Raw genomic sequence first — 27,539 nt, 5'->3', positions numbered from 1 at the left:
AACTGTGTATTTGGGTAATCTAGGGTTAGAAACATGGAACATTAATGCCAAAAAACTGCTTATGATTTACTATTGGCGGCCAGTAAGAAATCTGTTCCGAGGAAATGGTTGATCCACCCACCATTGATGAATGGATTGAAATTGTCTATGAGATTTATGTTATGGAAAAGATATCCTTTTCCCTCAAAGTTGAAAAAGAAAAATTCTATAAGATTTGGACTAAATGGACTGAGTATGTAAAACCAATTAGATCTGATTTCATTTGACTATAGTGTAGACTTGCCCTCTTTTTATGTGATGTTTTACATACTTGAAGTGATGCGCATCCCGGCTCTGTTCTGCTTTGTTATGGTTTCTAACTGGAATAAGTAGCGGTCCGTAGAAGAAAATTTCAGAAAGGCAATATGGACAATCTCATCTAAAATATCTATATCCATCTATGCACTGGCGTGCACGGGGGGGGGGCCGGAGGGTGCTCAAGCCCCTGCCCCTTTTGTCTAAAAGTGTAAAGTGCCCCTCTCTTATTAGTAGTATTATTATTATAAATAACAATACACTTCTATACAATTTGCCAGTAACAATAATAATTAACACAACACAAAAAAAAAAAAAAGTTTAGGCGGACGTATTTACGTTGAGGTGGAGCGGAAGGCGGGTTTACCTTTACACATTTTGCAGCCGCATCTTAGCCGCGAGTCTTCAAAACAAGAGCAGCAGACAGGTAACGTGGAAAATGGACATTTATCCTACCATAATTTTGTTGTTAACTTAGCGAATACGGTAGCACGGGACTTATGATTAATTATAATATAAGTATTACTCGAATGCTGCCACGTTTCTGACATTGACATGTCTTTTTTTTTATCCAAGGCCATTAATAGGCGCTAGCAAAGTTTAGAATGTGCTCATGTCATTAGCCCGAGGAAATGCATTTAGTGAAATTAAATCTAATTCCACGTCCAAATCTAACGTAAAACACATTTATATCTTTGATTTGATTTATACAAATAAAGTTTTCAATATCAACAAAACTAAACATGAATTCAACATGATTAACTTATTGAGTCTCACTGTTATCATCATCTCCTTATTTTTGCTTGATGTGTGCATTCTATGTCTATCAACAAATTTAATAGAATGCCAAGGAAAGAAAGGATCAAAAGAAAAAAACACAAGGAACTCTCTGATGCAGCTAAAGGTAGCATCTCTCTCACAAGTTGGCTGAGGAGAGAGAATAAAGATGACGGTACTGTTTGTTTGTTTGTTTTTATGTTTGTTTTTGTTTTTTTAAGCTAGTAAGCTATTACTTACATTACAGTCTAAACAATACTTTAAACATTTTTGTTAAATGAATAAATCACCCAAATTGATTATTCTCTCATTTAATCATCTATATGTTTCAATTCTGTATGACTTTCTTCTGTTGAATATTTACAAGATTTGTTTTGTCCATATACTGAAAGCCAGTGGGGACCAAAATGGAGTCCTCATTAATTCCATTCATTATATGGCCATTTGTTTTTCATAGAGAGCTGCAGTTCAGATAAGGAAAGTATTGAAGAGATTCAAGGGAAAGCAGTTGAGACAAGTGAGAAAGATGAAGGAGATGTTAGAGACAATGAGGAAGAAAGTGGGGAAATACAAGGAGACATTAGGCTCAGTGAGGAAGAGGAAGAGATGGAAAGGGAGGTACAAGAAGAGATGAGTCAAGAAAAGGATAGAGAGATAACAGAGGAAGGAGCTGCAGGAGCAGATATTGAATACCAGATTCAGGGTACAAGTGAACAAGACATTAACCAATCCTTGTTGGCCTTACAGTTTCCAACAGACCCAGCTCATGTTGATCAGCTTAAAATACAGGTTACTAGCGACTACATACAGTTCTGCTGCTCTCTTGGGCCATGTCAGCCAGTAGCTGGCTTTCCAAAAAATCCACAAGGACGGTCTTTTCAGAGCCAGTGGTATGCTAGTAACAAATGGCTGGAGTATTCTCTGGAAAAAGATGCCATGTACTGCTTCAGTTGTCGTCTCTTTTTGACAGAAGACAAGTTTAAAGCCAGGACTGCATGGAGAACAAGTGGAGTTGTCAACTGGAGGAAGGCTGTTGAAAAGATCCATGAGCATTCAGCCACTGAAGCCCATATGATCAGTATGGTGAGGTGGGCCAACTATAGAAAAGGGCCTTTAGTTGAAGCTTTTAAAGCTCAGGCTGCAGAATGTGGGTTACAAAATGAAAAAGAAAGACAGAAGAACAGAGAAATCCTGTTTCGCTTAATCGACATCACAGTATATTTGGCAAGACAAGGACTGGCATTTAGGGGACATGACGAAAGCAGCACCAGTTCTAACAGAGGAAACTTCCTTGAGCTTGTGCACCTCTTAGCAGAATATGACAGTGTCCTCAGAATGCATCTTGAGCGTTTACAGATCACTCAATCCCAAAAGAAGAAGGCACAGGTGACACTTTTATCCAACAGCACCCAAAATGACCTGATACGATCTCTTGGAACACAAGTGAGAAATGTCATTCTGAAAGAGATTAATGAGGCCAAGATATTTTCAATTCTTCTGGATGAAACTACAGATGTGTCACACTCCGAGCAAGTATCCTTTGTGGTCCGGTTCGTCCATGACATGCAAATAAAGGAGCGTTTCATCCAAGTTTGTCAGGTTAAATCAACCACTGGCCAAAACTTGGAGGAAGTGGTAATGTCCCTTCTTTCAGAAAATGGGTTGAATGCTGAAAATATCCGGGGCCAAGGCTACGACGGTGCAGCCAACATGAGTGCTTGTTACAAGGGGCTGCAGGCTAGAATTCAGAGGCAAAATGAAAAAGCCCTCTTTGTGCACTGCCATGCACACTGTTTAAACTTAGTGTTAGTGGAGACTGCTAAATCAAGCCCCCATTTTGTGCGTTTTTTTAATTTGGTAGAGAGGCTCTACACTTTCCTGTCTTCTTCCAGCAAGCGTCATGCTGCATTCATAGAAATGCAAAAGTTGTTGTATGGAGAGAAAACCTGGGAATTAAAACAGCTGAGTGACACACGCTGGGCCTGTCGTGAAAATGCCTTAAAAGCACTGCAGAAAGCCTTTTCTGCAGTTATACAGCTGTTGAGAAAAATCTCAGACAGCAATCCACCAGATCCAGCTGCAGGCGATGCTCTAATGTTGTATCGCAGCATAAATTTTGAGTTTATGCTTTGTTTGGAGGTGGCCACCCCAGTGTTTCAGGAGACTGCTGTTGCCTCAGCTGCTCTTCAGCGTAAAGATGTGGATCTAGCAGTGTCATACACATTGGTGGAAGGAGTGCTAAAAAGGCTTCAAGAACTGAGGACAGAAAGTGAATTCAAGGTTGTTTTTGAAAAAGCAAAGGAGCGGACTGAGGCTACTGGAATTGAGTTTCCTAACAAAATACCTGGTGAGTCAAGACCCAGAAAAATACCTGCAAGGTATAAGTACAGTTCCAAGTCAACAGGAGAAGACCATCACCCTGAGAATTTGGAGGAGTTCTACCGAACAAGGGTGTACTACACCTTTTTAGATACCATTACTCAAGAGATGCTCAGACGATTCAAAGGAAAGGATAATAGTTCAACTGGCATTATCCTCAAATGCTTACACAGTCTGACAGTAGCATCCAAATGGTCAAAAGGAGTAGAACCTGGTGATGCTGAACTTGTCAGAACAGTTAGTAAGTTCTACAGGATTGAGGAAGAGAAGGTCTTCACAGAACTGAAAGTGTTTCATGCATCCTACTCCTTCACCAAAAGTAATGTCCAGCAAATGCTAAAGTGCCTAAAAGACAATGAGATTGAGTCTGTTTTCCCCTCTCTTTCTGAACTCCTAAAAATTTATGCAACATTGCCTGTCTCCACTTCTACAGTTGAGAGGTCATTTTCTAAGTTAAAACTTGTGAAATCCAGTCTTCGAAGTCTGTGTAATGAAGAGAGGCTTTCTGACCTACTGCTGCTCTCCATTGAGCGAGACATTCCAATTAATTGTGATGAAGTCATTCAAATATTTAAAAAGACAGCAGATTGACGAATACTGATTTAAATACAGGTAATTTCATAAATAAGTTAAAACCTGTACAAAAATACATTTGGTTGTTTATTGAAGTAATATTTTTGTCTTTTTTTTTTTAGTGCCCTTTTTTGGTCCTTCCGCCCCTGCCCCACTGCAGGTCTGTGCACGCCACTGCATCTATGTACTTGAATAACTAAAGTTGTAACTAATGTATGTGATGTGAATCTGCCTTTCCAACTAAAAAGATAATTTCAAAAAAAAAAAAGAAAAGCTTTTGTGCACCAAAAAGTGGCAAGACCTACATCAGAGCCACTGATAATGCTGTAAAAGTAAATGAAATGTAAATGGTACTAGAGCTACCTACAGAACTGTGTGGTGTGTGTCTGTGTGTGTGTCTGTGTGTGTGTGTGTCTGTGTGTGTGTGTGTCTGTGTGTGTGTGTGTGTTTTACATCAGGAGATGAAAGTGATTCTGCAGAATAGCGACGCCTTAAACACACACACACACACACACACACACACACACACACACACACACACACATACAGTACACACACACACACACACACACACACACACACACACACACACTTTAATTTACCATTAATTGGAAAAAGTACCGTTTGTTAATAAGTGACAGCTCTTCTCTGATGTGTGTTTTATTCTTTATAAATTATTTCCCATTCATTTCTTACTTTTAATTTCTTTACCATTCGACTCTATCATTATATTAAAATCACACACACTGTTCACTGGTAATCATTATCAATTTAGTTGAAATATTAACTCTTAATTATGTGAAGTAAACATCTCAATTTCATTCACTTCTTTTATACAATAGTATTTTTTTTTAAGAAAACTGAATTCTATTTTTCACGTATTGTTTTGTATATAAAATAAAGATCCATTTAATAAAAATGTTTCCCAACTGAGCTGAATGTTTTTGTGTATAAATTAATGACAGTGTTGTGTTTGTCGTTGTCGTGAGGCGTGTTGGTGTGTTGGTATCAGCCATAAAAACATTTCTTCACTGAAGGGATTTTCCAGCCAATGCTTTCACTCTCTCAAACACACACACACACACACACACACACACACACACATACACACACACACAGAAAAGGCTTTGGCAGGACTTTCCGCTGCAGAGACTTTACACACTGTGTAGTACACTGTTGTATTTTATAAAACTGATATAGATTTATTCATTTGTTCATCTCCGGTAATTACTGTAACCTGAACAAGCTGCTGTTCAGATATTCATATCAGTGTGTGTGTATATGTGTGTGTGTGCATGTGTGTGTGTGTGTGTGAGAATCATCTTCATGTCTTCATCACTGTGTATGAGGAAATCTGAGTGAAATGTAGAGCTAGAATAAGATTATAGAAATGTTTCTCACATCATCTCTAATGTTTAAAGCTGTAGAAATGTGTTTAAATGACGGTCTGAGTGCTGTAGGATAAATGAATATAAATAAATAAATAAATAAATAAATAGTTAAATGATAAAAGTTTGTTGTATAAATAGCCGGCATCTCAGTTTTGTAAACCCTGATTTTTTCCACATTACTAAACCACTTTCAGTTACTAAACCTGCTGCTGTAACTTTGTCTTAGTAACTGATGATGCAGTGAGTTATTCAGTACTACAGACAAGACACACACAACACACACACACAACACTGACACACACAACACACACGAGACACACAAGACACACAGACACACTCTCTGTACAGCATGAGGAATTAATCTGTCAGACACACACTTTTTTATTTCTTCTCAATAAATATCACACTGATCTCAGATATCAAACTAAAGCTTCTTTAACTCTAAACATTAGATGTGATACTTTCTTCAGCTCCACAGACACCCAGATTTCTGTATTTTATGTAAATTAACCAGTAGCTGGATGCAGACCAACTGTTTCTCTGGACAATGACCATGTAATTGTGAAATTATAGATTATTAAAACTCTGAGATCTTAAAACTCTTAGCTCATGAACCTTGTGTGGATTTTGTTGAGTTAATTGTGTATATTTTGTGTTTATTACTTAATAATTAATGACATAAACAGAAATTCAGTCAGTTCACAGTATTTACAGCTTTTACTGTTGGTAATTAAAGTGATATGTTACTAATAAATCTTAATGAAAGTCAGAACACTACACTGAGGTTGTGGATGAGTTTGTGCAGTAAAATGGAGGTGTCGTGTTGATGGAGACAGAAACAGGTGTCTGTCTGAAGTGTCTCCACTCAGCAGAATCATTTTCAGCTTCTCATCTGAACCTCCAGCCTTCACACACACACACACACACACACATACAGTAACACAAACAAAATGACTGTTAGTGTGTTTTTCGTTATATTTTTACAGTAGATCTATTCATAAAACCTAGGACAATGTAAACAAACTAAAATTTTTTTATAATAATAATAATAATGTGTATTTGATGAAAAAATATATTTTTTTTATTTAAAAAAAATTAAAATATAAAAAGTGATCAACTCTTTCCTTCATCTCCTGCTTTTACTTTCAGAATAATCCTGCACACTTCACATTTCCTCAGAAATTGGTGACGCAACTGAGTCCTGAATTCTGATTGGTCAGGACTCTGAGTTCTGATTGGTCAATGCGGTGGTATAAAATATCCTTCTCCTGACAGAAGAAACATTCCCTCAATAACAAGAGCAGCAGCAACATCAGTGAACAGAGTTAAACAATTAAACGGACTTAAACTGAGTTACAGTGCTGTTAAAGTTATAAATCCACTCAGTAAATAATAGATTTAGTGTTTTAGTGATCAGACAGTGAGAGATGTCGCTCTGCAGCACAGTGATGAAGACTCTGATCTTCTTCACATTTTCTCTTCATCTTTCATCAGCAGGTGAGTTCTGTAATGTTTACTGTCTTTACTACATTTATTTACTCTCTAATAATAAAGTTTAACGATAAAGCTGTGATAAGGGCAAATCTGACAAAGTTACACATAAATAATACAGTTAATAAATAAATATATCACCAAGTAAAACAGGAATACACACTTTATTATTATTATTTATTATTATTATTATTATTATTATTATTATTATCTTGTGGTCTGAGTATGAGAATAAATTATGCATGTGTGACGTCACTCTAACAATCCTTACATCATCAGCTCCTTTAAATCTCATGACTTTTCCTGTTATTGCTGTCATTTCTGTCTCCTTTGATGATTTAGTTTAGTTCAGTTTAGTTTCTTTCTTTCTGTGACTATTTTTTCTTCACTTCTTCCTCACTGCTCCTGTAATCAGACAGTTTAAATGGTAGGAGGTTCAGGGGCAGCAGTGACTACATGCAGATTTTAGTTCTTACAGTAGGATGATGGAGGGCAAAGTGACAGAAAAGAAAAAGAAGACAATCAATACACATCCAGTCTTTATTACACTTTTAATCTCTTTATTCACATTTAATCTGATGATGTTCAACACAACAGACTTTTTATACAGTGCATTCAGAATGTATTCAGAGCACTTCTATGGCAAGCCGTTTTAACATTTAATGGCTAGTCTGGATATGTATTATAGATATCCATAATTCAGTTCTGCCTAGACAAAATGAAAATTTCAGATATCCACAATGGCATTCCACCTATCCACAACTGTCTTTTCAGATATCCACAACTTCATTCTTCCTAGGATGAAAGATATACTGTAACTTTTCCCATTCATGTCTATGGAGTTTCCCTTTACAGATATCATTAATTCAATTGTAGATATCCGCGATGTGAAATGTGGATATCTACAACTAAATTATGACTATCCATAATTCCGGTTAGAGATATCTACAATTTAATTCTGACTAGTCACAATCCCAGTTCCAGTTGCAGATATCTGTAATTATGTCACTGCAAGTAGGAGGAGGGTCTTGTTATCGGTGAGAGGAGCTTGTTATACTGTAGCGGTGATTGCTGTTAGCCCACAGGATAAACTCATTATAGACTGAATAGTAATCATAGTAATAGTAATCAAATAGAAATCAAAATAGCGTTCTATTTCATGGCATTTTCTAATTATTTTATCTACAACAGCAACCGCCATTTCTTCTGTTACTTGTAAACCGGCTCAAATGATTTGTTTGCTGGGGTGAATATCCAATGGGAAGCCTTGCATTAGCAACGTCATGCACAACTATAATGACGAGTCAAAATGACGTTTGGGATATCTATAACTTTAATTCTGCCTTGGCAAAACTCAATTATAGATATCTGCAATTGTCATTAAGGATGTGTGACGAGTTGAATATCATTGCAGATATCCGTAACTCACTTCTGACCATTCGAATCTGAATTCCAGATATCTCTAACTTTCATTGTGACTAGCTAAAACGGAATTAAAGATATCTCTAACTGTCTTTGTGACTAGTCAGAATGCAGTTACAACTAGTAGAAAACATGTTGTTGATATCTGTAATGTTAATTCCGGATAGTCAATTTTAGCGATTAAATGTTAAAACGGCTTGCCAAACACTTCACTTTTTGCACATTTTATGTTACAGTCTTATTCCAAAATGGGTTAAATTCATCATTTTCCTCAAATTACTGCAAAAAATACCCCATAATGACAAAGTGAAAGAAGTTTGTTTGAGATTTTTGCAAATATATATATATATATATATATATAAAAATATCACATATATCACATGCACATAATTATTCATATATATGTGCTGTGCTGATTTATTTTATAAAATGTATACTTTATATAATTGTATTTTATTTTATACTCTAATACTTAAATAAATGAAATAAATAGTTAAACAATAGGACCTGTGAGCATCTTTTATTATTGTTGAAAATAAAGTTGAAGAATTGTATAAATATTTAAAGCCACAGATTAATATATATTTTACATCTCTATCTTTACACTCTTACAGATAAACACTATTACCAGTATTTCTACACTGGAGTCACACCAGGAATTAACTTCCCAGAATTCACTGCTGTTGGGATGCTGGATGGTCTGCAAGTCAACTACTATGACAGCAACATCATGAAGTTTGAGCCAAAGACTGAGTGGATAAAGAAGGTTCATAATGATGATCCAGATGTCTGGAATAGATGGAGCAAGAATTTCAAGGAGGGTACTCAGGAGAGCTTCAAAGTCGGTGTGGATACACTAATGCAGCGCTTTAATCAGACCACAGGTAAACACACACACACACATCTGTATAAGCAGCAGACTCTAGTGTATGTATGTGCAGGACAGCTAGTTAATGAGCTGCAGGACATGAGATGAATAAAAGTCAGTAATAAAAAGAGTAGGCAGTAAATAAGATTGTAATTCAGTAGACGGTTGTGTCTGGTGCTGCTCTGTGCTTCATCACGTCACTGAGACTGAAAACACACTGAAGTGAAGGTGGAGCTGCTTACAGCACAGAGCGCCGCTCTACAGGACACTTTACTCCATCACACTACACCGTGGACTCGTCACATCACCCGTGTGTTCATGGGAATGATGTTTGGACCGAAATCTTTAGTCTGTGCTCGGGGGGAGAAGTTTCTGCTTCATCCTGAGCTGTTGTTGTTGATCTGCTTCTCCTGCTGTGCTGCACACTGATTGGTCAGATTTACGTATCTCTCCTGTCCAAACAGATGAGCTCGTCTCTGTCGGTCAGAAAGTCAGTAGCTGTACGACGTCTTGTCGGATCTCAGAGGAACGTTTCGTCTGCATGATGGACGTTTCCTTCTTTCAGACCCTGCAGTGTTGAGCAGTGTGCAGTAAAGCTCTCAGAATTCAGCACTGACCAAAGCCACATCTTCAGTGTACACAATAAATATTTGCGTCCATCTTGTGGGTCAGAAAGTCAGAATGTCTCCGTCCCGCTTCAGTGTGGATCCAAAAACAGCTGACTGATGAATCTTCACTCCAGTACAGAAAGCTCCAGTCCAGTCCAAAGCCTGATGGAGTCGATGCCACACGCCGAACATCAGTCGCTTTATGTGGCAGAAAACTGAAGTGAACATCAGACGCTTTATTTATCTGTCTTTATGTTTCATTTGTCTGATCAGAATGAAACACATCAGGGTTTGAAATGTAGATCAGATGCATGAGTGCAGAGAAAAACCTGCAGAACTGCTGGAGAAAATATCTTCTGCTGTCGATCTTCTTCTTCTTCGTGGTGTTGTTGTGTGATGTTAGTCATCATGAGCACTTGAGCACGCTGTCATGCTGCGACTGAACATCAGATTAATGTCAGAAATCTGACGCTGCAGTTACTGAGCCCATGTTTTATTAGTTCAGAGTCTGTCACGCTGCAGAGAGAGAGGTTTATACACCACTACTTTTCACATTCATCTATTTTATACATCATCCAACTGATCAGTTAACTAAAAAATGATTGTTAGAAGGATCGATGATCAAAAGAATTGTTGCCATGAACGATTGTGTAAAACCAAACGGTCTGAATTTGTGAGCATGCGACTGAAACACTGATGGAACTGATGGATGGTGTAAATAAACCCAGCAGCCGAGTCTGTCGCCTGATTGATGAAAATCACCCTGATGATGTCATATGGTGAATTTTTAGGATTGTCTGATGACATAAAGCTACGCCCCCTCACTACCACACACACACACACACACACACATCAGTGACTCTGAGAGACACCGTGTCGGCGTCTGTAATCCTGATGAAGAGGAGGATGGAGTTTCTCTGCAGGATTCTAATGAAGATGAGGTTGATGAAGGTCTTGCTGATGAACTTCACTCTTCCACGTGCTGTTGGTGAAACTCTGCTCACGTTCACATCAGTAACAAAGCTAGCAGGCGTCAGTTAGCCAGCGTGTCTGTGCTAATCTCTCTCTGAAGGTCAGGACGTGTCCCAGCCAGATGTTGTGAGAGCTTTGAGGAGGTTCTGTGGATTCCTCTGTTCCTCAGCAGTAGTGAAACTCACACTTCAGTCTTCAGCTGATCTTCACAGGAAGCTGCAGGAGAAACAGGAAACCAGGTGGATTCTCCTTCCTGAAGACCGTAGTGTCTTCTAATGTGTGCTGTGTTAGTGTCACTGTGCTCTCCTGATTAGTGTGTGTGAGTGACGTGACGTGACGTCGTCGTACTGAAATAAATAAATCACACAACCGAACACGTTGATCAGTGTTTCAGAACTGAGAAAGTCACAGCGTTTAGATGCAGTGTGTAACTTTAATCAGCGCTACACATGACATTACTGCAGCTACATGTCGTGTTCAGGGTTAAACACTGGATTTATTCCTCACTGTAACACTTTAACTTCACATCACTTCACTAACTACACTTTCTGCCGTTAAAGTGAAACAGAACAACTAACTGTGTATGTGTGTGTGTGTGTGTGTGTGTGTGTAGGAGTTCACACATGGCAGATGATGTGCGGCTGTGAGCTGGATGATGACGGGACTGTTAGAGGATACACACAGTTTGGTTATGATGGAGAAGATTTTGTCAGTTTGGATCTTAAAACTAAAACGTGGGTCGCTCCAACACCAAAAGCTTTGATCACCAAGAACAAGTGGGATCCTGATACTGGTTATAATAACAACTGGAAGAACTACCTGGAGAAAGAGTGTATCGACTGGATAAAGAAGTATGTGTCTTACGGCAGAGAGACTCTGGAGAGGAAAGGTAAAGTGTGTGATCTGTTACTGTAACACACACACACACACACACACTTTTCTCCTGTGTTGTGATTATTTAAATCTCTAATTAAAAATGAGTTAATTCTTTAAAAGCCGTACATTAAAAGTGTAAATCTATTTTTCTGTCCAACTCGAAACTCTTTCACATCTTTGTAGACAGAAAATCTTGATCACATGACCAATAACTCTGAACTTCACTGAGGGGGAAAATGAGGTGACGTTCTTCAGATAGTTCAGTGTGTAAAGTGAAAAGACCAAAATCTTTCAGCAGAACAGCGACGTTTTATTTCAGTTAAACAGAGAAAGACTTTTCAGACCAGAGAGAAAAAAGAAGAAGAAAAAGTAACTGAAACTTTAAGGACGTTTTCATTCTAACAGTTTACAAACACTTTAAAGAGTGATGATGATTAGAAAGTGATGAAGATGCTGTTTCTTGTCTCCTGTGCTGCTCACAGCAGATGCTCTTTAACAGTGTGGTGAAGCTTCAACGTTTCTGCTGTAAACTTTCCTCCTTTCCTGCAGAAACCATTCCAGTGTCTCATCTTCACTAAAACACATCAACTGGTGGAAACTTGATGAAAAACGTCCTCAGCAGGAACACAGATTATTCCTCATCAGGGTTCACATGAGGAGTTTAGACATGAAGAACAGAAGAGACTTTTAATATTTCTGTCTCTGTGTCTCTGCAGTTCGTCCTGAGACGTCACTGTTCCAGGAAGAAGCCTCTTCTCCAGAGGTGGTGTGTCACGCTACAGGTTTCTTCCCCAAAGCAGTGATGATCTTCTGGAGGAAGGACGGAGAGGACGTGCATGAGGACGTGGAGCTCAGAGAGACGTTACCCAACCAGGATGGAAGCTTCCAGAAGAGAAGCATTCTGAAAGTCCCAGCTGAGGAGCTGCAGAAACACACCTACACCTGTGTGATTCAGCACAGCAGCTTGGAGAAGGAGTTAGTGCTGAATGTGAGCGAGCGACAGATCCTGAAAGGTCAGAAACACTTTCCTCTAAAACTACAGATTTACAGTGAAATCTGATTTCCTGCTGCAGCAGATAATAAAGACTCTGTGCTGATTTAACAGGTGGAGGATCGATGGTTATCATCATTGGTGTAGTCGTGGCTCTCATTGTTCTCGTTCTGATTGCCGTTGTTGCTGGAATTATAGTTTGGAAGAAGAAGAACTCTGGTGAGAGGAGGAAGGAGGCAGATGTGAAGTTTTCAGAGAACAGATTTACACTTTCTAATTCTTGAAGGAGATTTGATGAAGATTTTACTTGTTTTTAATCTGAACTGATAAACTGATAAATAAATGTCTGTCCATCATCTGTGTTTCAGGCTTCAAACGTGCTCCAGCCTCTGAAGAGTCTTCCTCCACCAACTCTTAAAGCGTGACTGTGTGTCTTCCTGCTGAAGTGAGAGAGTAAGACATGATGATGTTTACAGTGTCATATGGAAGAAAAATCTGTGTGTGGACTGAAACTCCAGCAGAAAAGACTGAGCTCACATTAAATCTCAGCTCAGAGCTGATCCTGTTTCTTTCTCTCTGTTTTTCTAGGAGACACCAGGAGATGGAGATGAGGACCACACACACACACACACACACAATATTCAGTGGGTATCGGGGTATGATTTATTTTCTTGTAAATCTCTTGTTCTGGGTGTAAAATGGGATTTTTCTGATTGTTATAGTTTTATTTTTATGCTCTGTGTAAATTCTCTGTGTAGTTTGCATTCTTCATCTGTGATTTTACACACACACACACACACACACACACACACACACACACAGATCTACTCAGGCTTCAGTCTTTAATAGTGTTTTAAACAGGAGTGTGTATCAGTTTGTGTATCAGTTTGTTTATTCTGTACGTTTCTCAGCTGATTTCCTGTAGAATTGAATCAGGTTCAGATCGTCAGCACACGAGAGCTTTGAGTTCCGTCTTTTCCCTCTGACTCCAGTGAGATTTTCCTCAGCAGCTGTTTGTGTAGCTGATGGATTTGTGCGTCTCAGACAGAAACTGGGTTCTTCAGATGTGATGAGTGTTGAACAGATTGGACTAAAGTGTAAAAGAACAGGAGTGAAGACAGCAGAAGCAGGAGGTCATGCTGGAGGATCAGAACTCTGAGATTTTATTTTCAACACAAGAACAAAACACAAAGTCACTAAACCTCACTGAGGACTTTATTTATTACTGAACTCCATTTAAAACTTAAACAATCCATTCAACACCTTTTCACATCTGAACGACCTGTTTAACAAATCTGTGTGTTTTATTAGCTTCAGTCCCATCAGTAATTCTAACACATCATACTGTGTGTGTTTCCAGACCTTTAAACACACAAACACACACTCAGCACTGACTCACAATCAGTTATCAACCTTCATCTGTTCTGTTCTGTTTTAAGGGGATTAGTCTCATAAAGACACATTTACTGGTTTGTGTTTCTTCTCTGTTTAAATTTTAGCTTAAGATTAATATTAACATGATAAAGATAAAAGGATGCAAACTGTTATAATAATGCTGAAATAAATAACGGTAACGTCCATGCTTCTGTGTGTGTTTTTTTTATAATAAAGAAAATAGAATAAGATAAAAAAAATAAATGACAGAATATGATCTTAGAAGAGAAATGGAGATGGAGTTACAGCTTTCGAGTTAAAATCTACATCCCTGGGTTTTTGAATTCATGATTATTATGATTAATTACTGTACTTTTAAGAGTTTATGTAATATCACACTTGCATTAAGTTAAACATGTCACTGTGCTGTATCCATACTGCATTTCTACTCTGATAAAGACAGACGACTAGAGTGTAGAATGTTACATACTGTAACTGTACAAGTCCTGCACTTTTCAGACGGTCCCTTAATGAAGGTCCCTCATTTCTTGATGATCCTCTTGTATGTTTAGCTGCAGCTCAGTTTAATGGGTTTACTTTATTCTGCTACACTGTCAGTGTTTATTGGTGATTTATCTTTATGCTACAGTAATTTGTGAACACATTTTGTTTCATGTGTAAGAATCCTAAAGCCCTGGTACGTGGCCCTGGGCTATCAGGTGTAAAGGTGGCTGTGTTTCTGGGTTGAGGAGGTAACATTTTAGACTGAAATCAGTGATGTGCTTTAGAACTGTTCTCACCACCAGACCAACATTAGTGAGCTGTCCAGATCTGATCATCTGATCTGTGTATGTTTGTGTGTGTGTGTGTGTGTGTGTGTGTATGTGTGTGTGTGTGTGTATGTTTGTGTGTATGTACTGTATGATTGTGTGTGTGTTTGTGTGTGTGTACTGCAGTCACTCGGTTTCATTTTATTTTCAGACTGGTTTAGTGACCCTGCCTCCACCTTGTGTGTGTGGAGTTTGCATGTTCTCCCCGTGCCTCGGGGGTTTCCTCCGGGTTCTCCGGTTTCCTCCCCCGGTCCAAAGACATGCATGGTAGGTTGATTGGCATCTCTGGAAAAATTGTCCGTAGTGTGTGATTGCGTGAGTGAATGAGAGTGTGTGTGTGCCCTGCGATGGGTTGGCACTCCGTCCAGGGTGTATCCTGCCTTGATGCCCAATGACGCCTGAGATAGGCACAGGCTCCCCGTGACCCGAAGTAGTTCGGATAAGCGGTAGAAGATGAATGAATGAATGAATGAATGAATGAATGAATGAATGAATGGTTTAGTGACAGAAAGTCATGTGATTAACGCTAAATATCCATGTGTCACCACCACACTATTGTTTATCACAACTTATCTGAAAATGTATTAAATTAACGTGTTGATAATTGAGTCAAATCTCTTATTTGTCAGTGAGATAAATGGATTATTTTCTGTAATATTCATACAGTAAAACGTACAAATAGTTCACTTATTAAAACCCAGCGTTAAAGCGCCACCTAGTGTCAATATGTATTAATTACTTTTTACCATTTAATTATAGTCTGTTTATTGCCCTTAATTATCTGAATTAGGAGTAGGAGTTTTTTCTGTTCTTTTCTTTTTTAGCAAGAAAAATAAAGGATTGTATAAATAGAAACATTTTTATTTTCTTTGGAACGTTTTTGTTGATCCGATATATTTTACAGTTCTGCACAAGCAGTTATTCCATCTGGATGCTTTATAATAATAATAATAATAATAATAATAATAATAATAATAATAATAATAATAATAATAATAATAATTATTATTATTATTATTATTATTATTATTATTATTATTATTATTGTTATTGTTATTGTTGTTGTTATGGGTGTTGGTGGTGGTAATTTTTATACAAAACTATACTATTCACCTCTTTCTGACATTTAGTAAAAGGCTAATAAATGTAAAGTAACAGGCAATAGCGTAACTTCAGTTTTTCTGAGCAACTTTATATTGTTCATAAGAAGTAAATTATTCATTTCTTTCTTTTTTCATTGTTTTTGGTTCAGGTTTACGCTGAGAGTTAGACCATATCTGTCTTATCGTAAAAGCTGTCTGTTTTTTTATCCAGCTTCATTTAATTTGTCATCAGCAGATGAGCTCTGTGACTGTACAGAGTTTGTTAGTGTTTGTGCTCCTTTACGACTTTATTCATAATTATTTTTATGCATCATTATTATTTACAGTCTCCAGTCATTTTTGTAAAAGTATAGTGTTATAATGCAAACTAATTCAGCTAATATTCTATTAAAGAAAATCAGTTGTCTGGTAAGAGAAGAGAGAACAGAATATAGATTTTAGAGAAGAATGTTATACATTTTCGCATATCCTAAAACGGTACTGATTTAGTGCCTTGTAATTACAGAATTATTGTGGATTGATGTCATCAGTGGAGCAGTTGTGACTGTTATTTTCTTCACTGTCTGTCCAAGACCATGGTGTCTCGTAAGAGGAGAGAGAACAAAATACAGATTTTAGAGAAGAATGTTATACATTTTCGCATATTCTGAAATGAGATTTAATAACAATCCATATTCATCAGAGATTAATCTGGTAGTGATCTCCTGTCCTGTGATGGTAGGGTCAGTTTTGATTTCTACACAGAATTCACTTTCACTTTAATTGTGATTTAGAACAAAGTGTTAGAATAAACGACTCTGTTTAATCTCTTTTCTGTAAAATCTGACGCCTGCAGTTTCCCTAAAGTTCACGCTCAGTGTATCAGGGTGACATCTGGAATGATAAAACTCTGGCATCAGGATGGTGATAAACAAGACATTTGAGTTTTTAGTCAGGTTTTAGTCTCCACATGTCACATTTGTCATACTCTTAATGTGTAATAAGATCAGGAATGTGTTTAAACTAAACTGCAATCTTGTTATTGTAGAAATATTAAGTGATATGCTGGATTTTTTATATTCCAACTCCAGCACGTCTCACACCAGTGGTAAAGGTTTATAAATGAATTTTATTTAAGAGTGAAGTTAATTCTACATTTTCATGTGCCTTGAATCAAGTCGTATTAACTGCATAAATTACTGAGCTATAATGTTTAGTCCTAGTCCACTTTGGCTATTTTAAATCTTTAGAATCTTCTCTAAATATTCATAATCCCCAAGACTTAAAGTCTAAAATGTCTTTCTGCTGATCACAGAAATAGGACATGAGGGTTTTTCCCCATTCCTGACATAATTAATCAGATCTGATTAGGTGTGTGTATGATGTAATATAAATACTCTCTCATCCCAGACATTATTCACTAAAACAGCGGTGTCCAATCTTATCCGGAAAGAAGCCACACCAGAGTCTAAAGGCCAAGAACAACTGATTAAACAGGTGGAATCAGGTGTGGCTTCTGCTTGGTTGGAATGAAAATCTGCACCCACACCGGCCCTTTCCAGATTGGTCACTGCTGCACTAGATTCTTCTCACCTTATACACTGTATGGAGTGAACAGCTTGTGATTACACTCAGTGCATCAGTGCAACTCTGGTGATGTTCTCAGGTCATCCTTTAGCTACGGTGTATTTGCAGAAAGCTGTGATGTAGTTTAAGCTTAAGGTCGTTAGAACATCATATGACTCAATGATTAAAAATCATTTATGAAGATAAATAAATAAATAAAAAATAAAGAGCATCTCAGTGCTCCCTAGTGGTGTGAATAAAAAGTTACATGCATAAATAAATTAGGTAAAATCATACACAGTACATCAAATGCTTATATCTGTTTGTATGGGTAAAATTATTTTAAAAAAAAACACTGTTAAGGAATGATTGATTTAGTCAGTTGGACTGTTTTCTAGTGTCAAATAATTGAAATTTGTCTAAATAACTAGTGTGTAGAATAAGATGCTTTAAGCTCACACACGTTAACCTGATCTTTATCCCAACAATATCCCCTTTAATGAAGTTTTCAATCTGTTCAGTTTTTGTTTCACAGTACAGTATAATATGGTGGTGAAGGTCAGGACTGTGAGTATGGTAGTGTTTAGGGCGCCTCTGTTATTTAGCTTGTTCTTCATGTGACAGACATCATCTACTGCTACAATCCCCTGAGAGCCTGGTGTAGTATCTTTACATTGTAGTGAAGTCTCCTAAAACCCCAAATTCATCACTTGGTGACGTTGTTGCTGTCCTGGTGTGATTGATGACTGACAGCACCACAGTGACGTGTTTATAAGAATAACCTTATATATTAAAGTCAGAGATAAACAGTAGTGAGTAAACAGTGAGTGTTAACTGGCTGGTGTTAAAGTTCATGACTGCAAGTGACTCATTATGAGGTGAAATGCAGAAAGGAGCGTCAGGTTTTTATTCTGTATCCAAACTATAACACACTGAATTGGAGGTGAATGTGTTAAATATGTCTGATGAATTCATGTGACTCCACAGAACCTTCTCCAGCAGGCACACCTCGGTGTTATTTTTGTGCTCGTTCATTTGAATTTCATTTCCAAAACCTTTTAAATATTACAATTGGATCTTATAAGTGATGAGGAGAAATCGTTCTAAAACATTTGTGTTCATTTAATGATTAAAAGACGAATGGTTTATTTGTATACCATACCGTAATACGACATTGAATAGCATGGAGATAGTTTTGATAATGCTATGTATAAAAAAAGATCTGTTTAAGGGTGAATCCAGTTTTCCTGGAATAAAATAAATCCTGCATGTTTCATTTATTTATAAAAGAATGTTGATCAGATATCAGATTGTGTTAAAGTTAAAACTCACATGACATCCAAATCTGATTTAATGCTGATTTAAGTCTAATGACACATCAGATGACACTCGACTGATTTCAGAAACTGTTCCTAAAGACTTCAGTAACTCTTCTCCTCTCTGCATTTCTGCTGCATCATTCAGCTATGTTATTGTGGAGCCTGATGAGATTTCTCAGAAACCACGTGACTTCTAACTGAAACTGAAACTATAGATACACAGATAGCTGGTTTTCCACTCAAACCATGTGATTTCTTTGTACAGAGCTTTATGTTCTCTAAGAACTCATGTGACTTTTTATCTAAAATGTGTGCAGTTCTAAGTAATACATTAACTACTCAGGGACCGATACATTTGTTTGCAGATTATAATTTCTTTATCAAGTACATTGTCCTTGTCTGTTATATTGTCTACCTGTCCTGTATATATTGCTGTTTATAAACCTGTTTACAATGTTAGTTTGCTGCTAAAGTTGCAGAGCTGCTAAACGGTTTATCATTGATTTTAAGCAATGATAATAAAGATCTTTTCTATTCTGTCACTAGACTCATAAAATATAGTCTTAATAAATATAATTACTCCTATTACTACTAAAGATGCCATTTCTACAAGATAAAAAGACAACATTTTGTTGAATAATTAGGATTTATTCTTTATGTAAATATAATGTTTTTAAAGAATAAAAACAAAACAAAAAACACTGCTAAACATAATATATATATAGCGTGCAATAGACTTTATTTTTTGCATATATAGTATAAAGTCTAGCCCAAATGCTCTGCAGTATTTTATTTCTCTGCAGTAAATGCAGCATGCTAATGAATGTAATAGATTTGAAAGCTTCAGTGATGTTCTTTGACTCAGCAGCTCCTTTAACAGGGCGTGACTGTTATAAATACCCCAGTCTACTGAGTCTACACACTTTTTCCAGGATGCAGAACAAACAGGTTAGAGATTCTGATTTAATAATGAATCAGTTTGTTGCTCTTTTCTCTGAATAATTTAAATCAATGTTTAACAGAAAATAAACTGCACTGAGCAGAATATATAAGGCTTGTTTTGCATTTCTCAGAGGAAGAGCAGATTTTAGTGCTACAAACTGAGGCATATTATCATACACAGGATTGTGATTCTGCAACCTGTAGGGTTTTTATTTTTCACCTAAAGGAAGCACTAAAAATAGCAGTGTAAAATACTTGAGAGGTATGTTATAGTACAGTTCTACATTATAGAATTTATGTTTTGTAATCATCTAAATACATTTTAAATAGGAGTTCAGGAGCACAGTCTCGAACCTGCAGTCTATTTTATCTCGGAGTTTAAGGGACCTTTATACTTTATACAAATATCGTCCTCTAGTGGCTGTTTTAATCCGATATGGGTGCAACAAAATGGGAGCAGTAGATAATGTCAGAAATCTCATCTGTTATGTATAATAGATCATCATAGAAAATTAAATAAATAAATAAATAAATAAATAAATAAATAAATAAATAAATAAATAATGCACTTTCCAGGTAAACCTGTAACTGATGCCGAGGTAAAATGGATTCTTCTCAGGAAACAGACCCTTCAGATGAACTGGCTCCTCAAAATGTAATGACTATTTTATATGGTTTCTTTTTTTTTTTTCAGTTCAGAAGTTCTATAAAATATTAATCAAAAAACATTATTTAGTATTTTTAATGAATTTTCTTTCAGAATCCTGCTGAAGAGAGAACAGACTCTGTGGAGAATTCTGACATGTTTCCACACAACATTTCTCATGGTAAGAACTCTTGACTAAAAAAACTAATTCTAAAAAAGAATAATTTGCTACATAATTAACACTTAATGTACTAAATAATCATTAACACAGCAAGGAATAATGAAGCATAATAATTCACTGGAGCCTAAGATATATATGAGTAGATAATAATGTTACACTGATGACCTACAGTATAAATAAAGCTTAATACAGATTTCTGTTATTAAACTCCTTTTTTTTGTGCACTTAGTAGAGTATATAATAAAGTGTTGTGAAATGGCAGGACTTCAGAATTATTAACGTTATCTCTTCAAACATCTTCATTAGAAAGAGCAGGACAGCTAAAACCAGACTCTCTGAACACGAGAACAGAGGTGAGAGGAGCTCAGAACGTCTGATAGTAATAAAATCACTTGAGATATCTAATGTATACATTCTCTTGGACGCTTATATTTCGCCATTTTAAGTCGGAGACCCAGGTGAGAGCTGAGGCTACTTCAGAGAGAACAGGAGAAACTCCACATGATGGACAGAAACACACGACACTGACAGGTACACTGACTGCCTCTAATGTAGTGTTTACTTTAAATCACATGTCATTGTGAAATATAAGTCACAGAAGAATGTTAGTGGGATTATAGGAAAAAAAGAATTTAATAGTATATAATACAGTACTTTATATGATATAGTACTTATTAGTTTATATAAATATACATGATTGTCTGAGGTGAAGCTCAAACATGAGATGATGATTAAAACGTGATAACATTGTATTTTAGCTCTGTACCTCTTCCACATGTATTTATAATGATTTTATATAAATGACTATATGCAAATACTGTAGCAGGTTATGAATATCAGGTTTGGAAAGGTTTGTGAAATAAAAATGATTGAGTAAATAAGTGGATGAGAATGTAAGTGTGTGGTGCAGTGTTCTAATGTCATGTGTAGTTCATCTGTAAGACATTTTAATTACATTAAAATCCCACACAAGTTTTATTGAACAGGTTACATGTAGTACAACTTACCTTAAAAGGTAATAAAAACAACTGAAAAAACATGTAAACACTTACGTTAAACAGAGCTCTTCAGGAGCTTGGAAATAACACTGGCTTTATGTCTGTTTGGTACAAAGAGGTCACATTCATGCATATATACAGATAAAATGTGGTTTTGAGTTGATCTGCTTGAGGAAAAGCACTTCAACAAACGTGTAGTTACTTCATGCATGAAGAAGTTGATAAGATAAGCAGTTTCCTTCAGCTAGTATTATAAATATTGTTTTAGTAGAAGGCAGGATGGAGGAAATTTTAGTCTGATAGAAGGAATTATTGTAATTTTAACTGACAGTGCAAACCATGACGACCAGGCTAATATTTACAGGTTTTATGTAAGTATACTGTGGACTAAACTAGTAGCAATGTTTCCTCTCACAAGATCCACATGCATTTCCAATTAAGTTATATTTTGTCTCGTTGAAAAATGGAGCTAGCTTAGATACCGAAATGAGTAACATAACTGAAATAATTTACCACCGAGGGTCTGCTAGAACAGTTGAAGCAGAACAAGACATGGCTTTGCTTCAGGTGTGTGTTGAAAGGTGTGTGTACATTCATAAGACTAAACTGTTCAAAATGTCAAAAAGAATTTTTCTTCAATCAGCATCTCTACATATTTGTCAGTGACTATTGAGTTCCAACACAGACACAACCTCATTCTGCTTAATGAAGTATTGATTATCACCTGAACCACATCTATACCAAACCAAAGCTGATGTCATCACGATTCTCTTCTTATATGACTAGCTGGATAGCAAATAAAACAATGCTAGTAGTACTGCAAAAAATAAATGAAGATATTTTTTGCAAATAAATGTTCTAAACGACGAGATGTTTATTTGGAAGTGATGTTGTCAGTAGTTTATAGAATAAAACAAAGACATTCATGTCCAGAGAAACTGATAATCCGATACATTTGCAGTAATCTCTTAATTTTTTCCAGAGCTGTATTAAATGTGTATATTGTATTGATTCTAATAGTTTAATGATAACAAACCAGTCTGGTACAATGTTTATTTCCAACAATCTGTGTTTTAGAAATCTGTGAGTCATTTCAGTGACTCAGTTTAAACTAGCTTAGTGTGCCAGATTTGATAAGACCATAACTAAAAGATAATTATTAACCTTTTATTTGAGGTTTATTTAGTGGTTAGCACGTTCGCCTCACACCTCCAGAGTTGGGGGTTCGATTCCCACCTCCGCCTTGTGTGTGTGGGGTTTGCATGTTCTCCCCGTGCCCCGTGGGTTTCCTCCGGGTACTCCGGTTTCCTCCCCCGGTCCAAAGACATGCATGGTAGGTTGATTGGCATCTCTGGAAAATTGTCCGTAGTGTGTGATTGCGTGAGTGAATGAGAGAGTGTGTGTGTGAGTGCCCTGCAGTGGGTTGGCACTCCGTCCAGGGTGTATCCTGCCTTGGTGCCCGATGACGCCTGAGATAGGCACAGGCACCCCGTGACCCGAGGTAGTTCGGATAAGCGGTAGAAAATGAATGAATGAATGAATGAATGAATGAATGAATGAGAAAATGAATGAATGAATGAAATAAACCTTTTGCACATATTTAGGTGAATTAAAAGACAATCCACCAGAGAAGGTTGTTCTACAGGAGCCCTTACAGTCTTCTCAAGCAGAAGAGGAGGGGTTTGAGGTGAGGAGCAATGATCTACATTCTTGCTTGTAGTCTAAATTTTATATTAATCAAACCCTTCAGTATTTCTGTTTTTTTTGTGATTGTTGTGTCCAAAAAAGCTAGGATGCTTTCAAAAATATTCTATATTTATAAAATAAACACAAATATATTTTATTTTATTTTTTTATCAATTTACAAAATGCAAAGTTATCAAACAGAAGAAAAATCTAAATCAAATGTTTTTGGTGTGACAACCTTTTGGCTTCAAACCAGCATCAATTCATACACTTACGGAAACAGCTGTATAGGAGCTTCACACTGTTTGAGGAAACAAACAAACTCTACCAAGGTGAGGTTGTGGAGACAGTTTCATATCACAGGTCATACACCATGACAAGACTCAGCACAGCAAAACTACTGTCCAGAGAAATCTGATCAGAAGTGGTCTTCATAGAAGTTCCGATATGGAAACAAGGTGAAGAGACTCGACTATACGCAAAAACATAAGAACTAGGTGCAGAAAAATGGCAGCAGGTCTCCAGACTAGAGACAATAATGAGTATTTGCAGGCAACAGTGAAGCATGGTGGAAATTCCTTGAAAGCTTCAGCATATAGAAGAACAATGAGTCCTGGAAGTGATGGTGTGTCTCAATCAAGCCCTAATCTCAACATCATCCAGTCTGTCTGTGATTACATACAGAGACAGAAGGATCAGAGGCAGCTTTGAGAAGATCTGTAGTCAGTTCTCCAAGATGATTGGTCCACCCTACATTAAAACACTGTGTGCAAGTGAACCTAGAAGAACTGATGCTGTTGGATTTCTCTTCTGTTCATTTACTTTCCATTTTGTTAAGTGATAAATATAAACTATTAAGACTTCTATTTTTCTATATTTTTTAACCTGTCTAAAACTTTTGCACAATACTGTATATAAAGCCTGTTATCTTAGTGTAATTAACTAAACAAATGTAATTATCATATGATCAGCTTGTACCTAACCGTATTATACTGAGACTAAGGTTTAAAAGTGATCTATCTCAGGTCCATTTCTCACTTATTATATTTTTATTTTCTAGATTTTGTCTCAACATCAAGATGAAGGTAAGAGAACTGTTTTAAAAATGTCAGTGAAGTCAAATTGTCAGTTATTTTTCTGTTTTATGTGTAATGAGCTCTGAAGCACTGGACAATGTGTAACCACAGAAAGTTTATACAGCCCTTTATACACAGGTTCCTTTCACTGTTAACATTTTTGAATATCTTTTTTCTTTAGTGTCACACTATTGGCCAGATAATGAAGACAGGTAAGCTTAAATTTATGTGTGAAAATTTTACATTTTTGTCTCCAATGGTGCATTGTTTATAAAAGAGAAATCACTCACTCACTTGTTTCCTGCTTTCAATTTTAAACATTCATTTTAGTTATAAAAGTTGTATTACTTGTGAATGAAGGTGTGAACACTATCATATCATGGCTGAAATGTCCTTTTTGCACAGCATTTTCTCAACCCTGTTATCTTTCTTTACCTGCTCGATGATCTTGTCTAAGTGATTGTGCTCTCTAACTCTCTGTAACACTTTAGGAACGAAGACTGCATTTGTGTGAAGTTTTATGCTGCTCTTCGGAAGGGAGTTGGTTCTTCACATGATAAGATGCATATTGTCTTCTCTGACGGAAATAAAATTGAGATGAAGCCAATAAGGTAAGTTCATAAATGACATTTTACACCATAAAAGGAACTTTTATTATTAAAGCACACACTGCATTCATATGTTGTGGTATTTTACTCACTCTCCTAAAAGTACAATTTCAGTCAGTTTAAATCAACAAAAAGTAGCTGCAATATGAAGCTGCAGAAAAAGTGCAATGAGTTTTCATTATTCAAAATGGGTGTATTTGTTGTTAGAAAAAAACACAGTAATAATTTATTAAGGCTGCAGTTTTTATTTATATAATACAAACCTCTTGTCAGTGGGTGCCGGGATAAAAATAGTCCCAAATGCAGGATAGCTGAAAAGCAGGTTTATTAACTAAAAAAAAAAAAAACAAAAAAAAAAAAAAAAAAAAAAAAAAACACACAAAACAAGGACCCCGACAAAACAAGACGTGACAAAGACGACCAAGGACGAGGATTCCACACTGCCATAGGCAACGTGGCATGGCTAAATACACATGACAATTAACACTTAAGGAACAGGTGTGCAGCAGTGGGGAGGAAGAGACAAGGGCGGGGCAGACATGTGAACACAGAACATAAACAAAAGCACATGGTTAAAGTCTGGGCTGGATCCTGATCCGCCACAGAGAAAAAAATAAATGAAAATGTCTATAGGGCAAAACATACGGGCCTGCAACACCCCCGCAGACAAGAAATGAGGCAACGTCCTCCACAGGAACAGGTACGGGGCGAAACCAGGCTGGTACCATCCTCTGCAGGCAAGAAGTAAAGTGACGTCCCCCACTGGAACAAATGCAGCACGATGTCACACAAAAAACAAAAGTCCAGGGAAAAACAGGGCAGAAAGAACAGTCAGAGGAAAAAAAAAATGCTCCTACAATAATACGGTCCAGGCTGACGCTATCCTGCTCGGTCTGAGTCTGGCAGAATCCTTCTGTCAGTGGGTGCAGGGATAAAAATAGACCCAAAAGAAACATGATTATTAACTAAAAAAAACACACACAAAACAAGGACACCGACAAAACAAGACGTGACCAAGGACGAGGATTACACACTGCCATAGGCAACGCGGCACAGCTAAATACACATGACAATTAACACATAAGGAACAGGTGTGCAGAGGCGGGGAGGAAGAGACAAGGGCGGGTCAGACACGTGAACACAGAACATAAACAAATGCACATGGCCAAAGTCCGGGCTGGATCCTGACACCTCTCATGACATTCCATAGTGTGTTTGAGTATATTAACCACCAAAACATAAATTCCTCCATGATATAATGTGGTGACCTATTTGACATCTTATTTGTTCTTATGTTATAGGAAAGTCTTCATCTTTTTTAGATCTTTACAGGAATAGAATTAATAACACCAAAATGTGTGCCAGAAAAATATATTGTCATGCCACAAGCCGAACTTCAGCATTTGTATAAAAGTGAATTTAGATATAAACTGTATAAACTGTTTGTGTTTCTCCAGATCTGATGAAACTGGTCGGATGTTCAAACTTGACCTTTTTTTTGACAAGTCATTTACACAAAATATTTGTTACACATACTGTCTTACTGATAGCAAAGACAACTTTGAAACCCTTGAATATGGAAATCAGAAATACAAATACAGAACATTGGTCAGAGACATCACTGAGAAGGATAAAGGTAAGATTGTTAACTAACAACTAAATGTATATTAGCATATCACTAAAAATTAGTCAAAAATATTGGAAAAAATATATATCCACAAAATAATTCAACTGATTCACCTTTACTGACTGTTTTCTGTCCCTGTGGAAGAAATCTGAAATCATGCACATGTAAAATACCTTCGTCATCAATCAACACTAGCAAAACATAAGACTCTCAGTACAAAACATACAGATGGTTGCTGACCAGCACAAGATTATTATTATCAAAGGATTATTAATTGACAATACCATTCAGCCTAATCAGAACCAGAATTTAACACCCACATGATGTATATGCATCATGCATGTATATACAGCTCTGAAAATATTATGATAAGTTTCTCTGGTTTTACTATTTATAGGTATTTGTTTGAGTAAAGTGAATATTTTTGTTTTGTTCTATAATCTACTGACAAAATTTCTCCCAAATTCCAAACAAACATCTTGTCATTTAGAGTATTTATTTGAAGAACATTAAAACTAGTCAAAATAACAGATGCAGATTTTCAGACGTTGCCTTCTGGCAACGAGATGGTGGAATGAACTTCCCCTTGGGGTCCAGACAGCTGAGTCACTGTCTATCTTCAAACAACGGTTGAAGATCTACTTATTCATGAAACACTTTAACCAGCACTTTCTCCCCTGTTTGTTGTATGTGTGTTAAAAAAAACTTTGAACAGTGATTTAGGCTCATGGCATCTCACACTAACCTTGTGAACCAGAGTTAATATATTCAGTGATAGAGACTTAATAGCACTTTTGTACGTCGCTCTGGATAAAGGCGTCTGCCAAATACTGTAAATGTGAATGTAGATGTACTGATTTACATGAAAAAAAAGTACTTTATAAATACAGATGTTCTTCATGGTCAGAATGCACTGATATATTGTACTGATATATTTTTGTACATGTTTGAGAAATATTTTG

The 27,539-nt window shown here is 36.7% G+C and overlaps 2 protein-coding genes across 5 annotated transcripts in view; both read left to right on the top strand.

Annotated features, from left to right (window-relative positions):
- Window positions 1–6,711: 6,711 nt before the first annotated feature.
- Window positions 6,712–14,210, top strand: LOC132855407 (BOLA class I histocompatibility antigen, alpha chain BL3-7-like). Of its 4 annotated transcripts, none has more exons than XM_060884335.1 (7): window positions 6,712–6,911; window positions 8,942–9,211; window positions 11,389–11,664; window positions 12,368–12,664; window positions 12,757–12,861; window positions 13,011–13,087; window positions 13,231–14,210. In XM_060884335.1, the coding sequence occupies exons 1-6, from the start codon at window positions 6,842–6,844 to the stop codon at window positions 13,058–13,060; spliced, it is 1,068 nt and encodes a 355-aa protein (XP_060740318.1). In that variant the 5' UTR covers window positions 6,712–6,841; the 3' UTR covers window positions 13,061–13,087; window positions 13,231–14,210. The 4 variants fall into 4 exon arrangements, 2 of the variants coding, with proteins under 2 accessions (XP_060740318.1, XP_060740317.1); XM_060884334.1 differs by having other exon boundaries at window positions 13,011–13,095; XR_009649320.1 differs by having other exon boundaries at window positions 12,757–13,087.
- Window positions 14,211–19,700: 5,490 nt separating this feature from the next.
- The window catches only part of LOC132855416 (E3 ubiquitin-protein ligase rnf213-alpha-like), a 63,205-nt gene continuing 55,366 nt past the window's right edge, over window positions 19,701–27,539 (top strand). Inside the window, exons 1-10 of the mRNA XM_060884347.1 lie at window positions 19,701–19,761; window positions 20,332–20,410; window positions 20,516–20,582; window positions 20,889–20,935; window positions 21,029–21,113; window positions 23,185–23,267; window positions 24,327–24,351; window positions 24,524–24,554; window positions 24,834–24,953; window positions 26,408–26,586. Coding sequence (XP_060740330.1) covers window positions 20,360–20,410; window positions 20,516–20,582; window positions 20,889–20,935; window positions 21,029–21,113; window positions 23,185–23,267; window positions 24,327–24,351; window positions 24,524–24,554; window positions 24,834–24,953; window positions 26,408–26,586 — 688 coding nt within the window. The 5' untranslated portion in view covers window positions 19,701–19,761; window positions 20,332–20,359. The remainder of the gene's footprint in view (window positions 19,762–20,331; window positions 20,411–20,515; window positions 20,583–20,888; window positions 20,936–21,028; window positions 21,114–23,184; window positions 23,268–24,326; window positions 24,352–24,523; window positions 24,555–24,833; window positions 24,954–26,407; window positions 26,587–27,539) is intronic.

The sequence above is a fragment of the Tachysurus vachellii genome, chromosome 12, assembly GCF_030014155.1.
Source record: "Tachysurus vachellii isolate PV-2020 chromosome 12, HZAU_Pvac_v1, whole genome shotgun sequence".
In the NCBI taxonomy this organism is placed as follows: domain Eukaryota; kingdom Metazoa; phylum Chordata; class Actinopteri; order Siluriformes; family Bagridae; genus Tachysurus; species Tachysurus vachellii.
The sequence above is the reverse complement of the archived record's forward strand: the minus strand, read 5'-3'. Positions and strand labels throughout refer to the sequence as shown.

Coding starts and splice junctions, on each gene's coding strand:
- LOC132855407 (XM_060884335.1), top strand. CDS start 6,842: ATGTCGCTCTGCAGCACAGTGATGAAGACTCTGATCTTCTTCACATTT. Junction 6,912..8,941: donor TCTTCATCTTTCATCAGCAG/GTGAGTTCTGTA, acceptor ACACTCTTACAG/ATAAACACTATTACCAGTAT. Junction 9,212..11,388: donor GCGCTTTAATCAGACCACAG/GTAAACACACAC, acceptor GTGTGTGTGTAG/GAGTTCACACATGGCAGATG.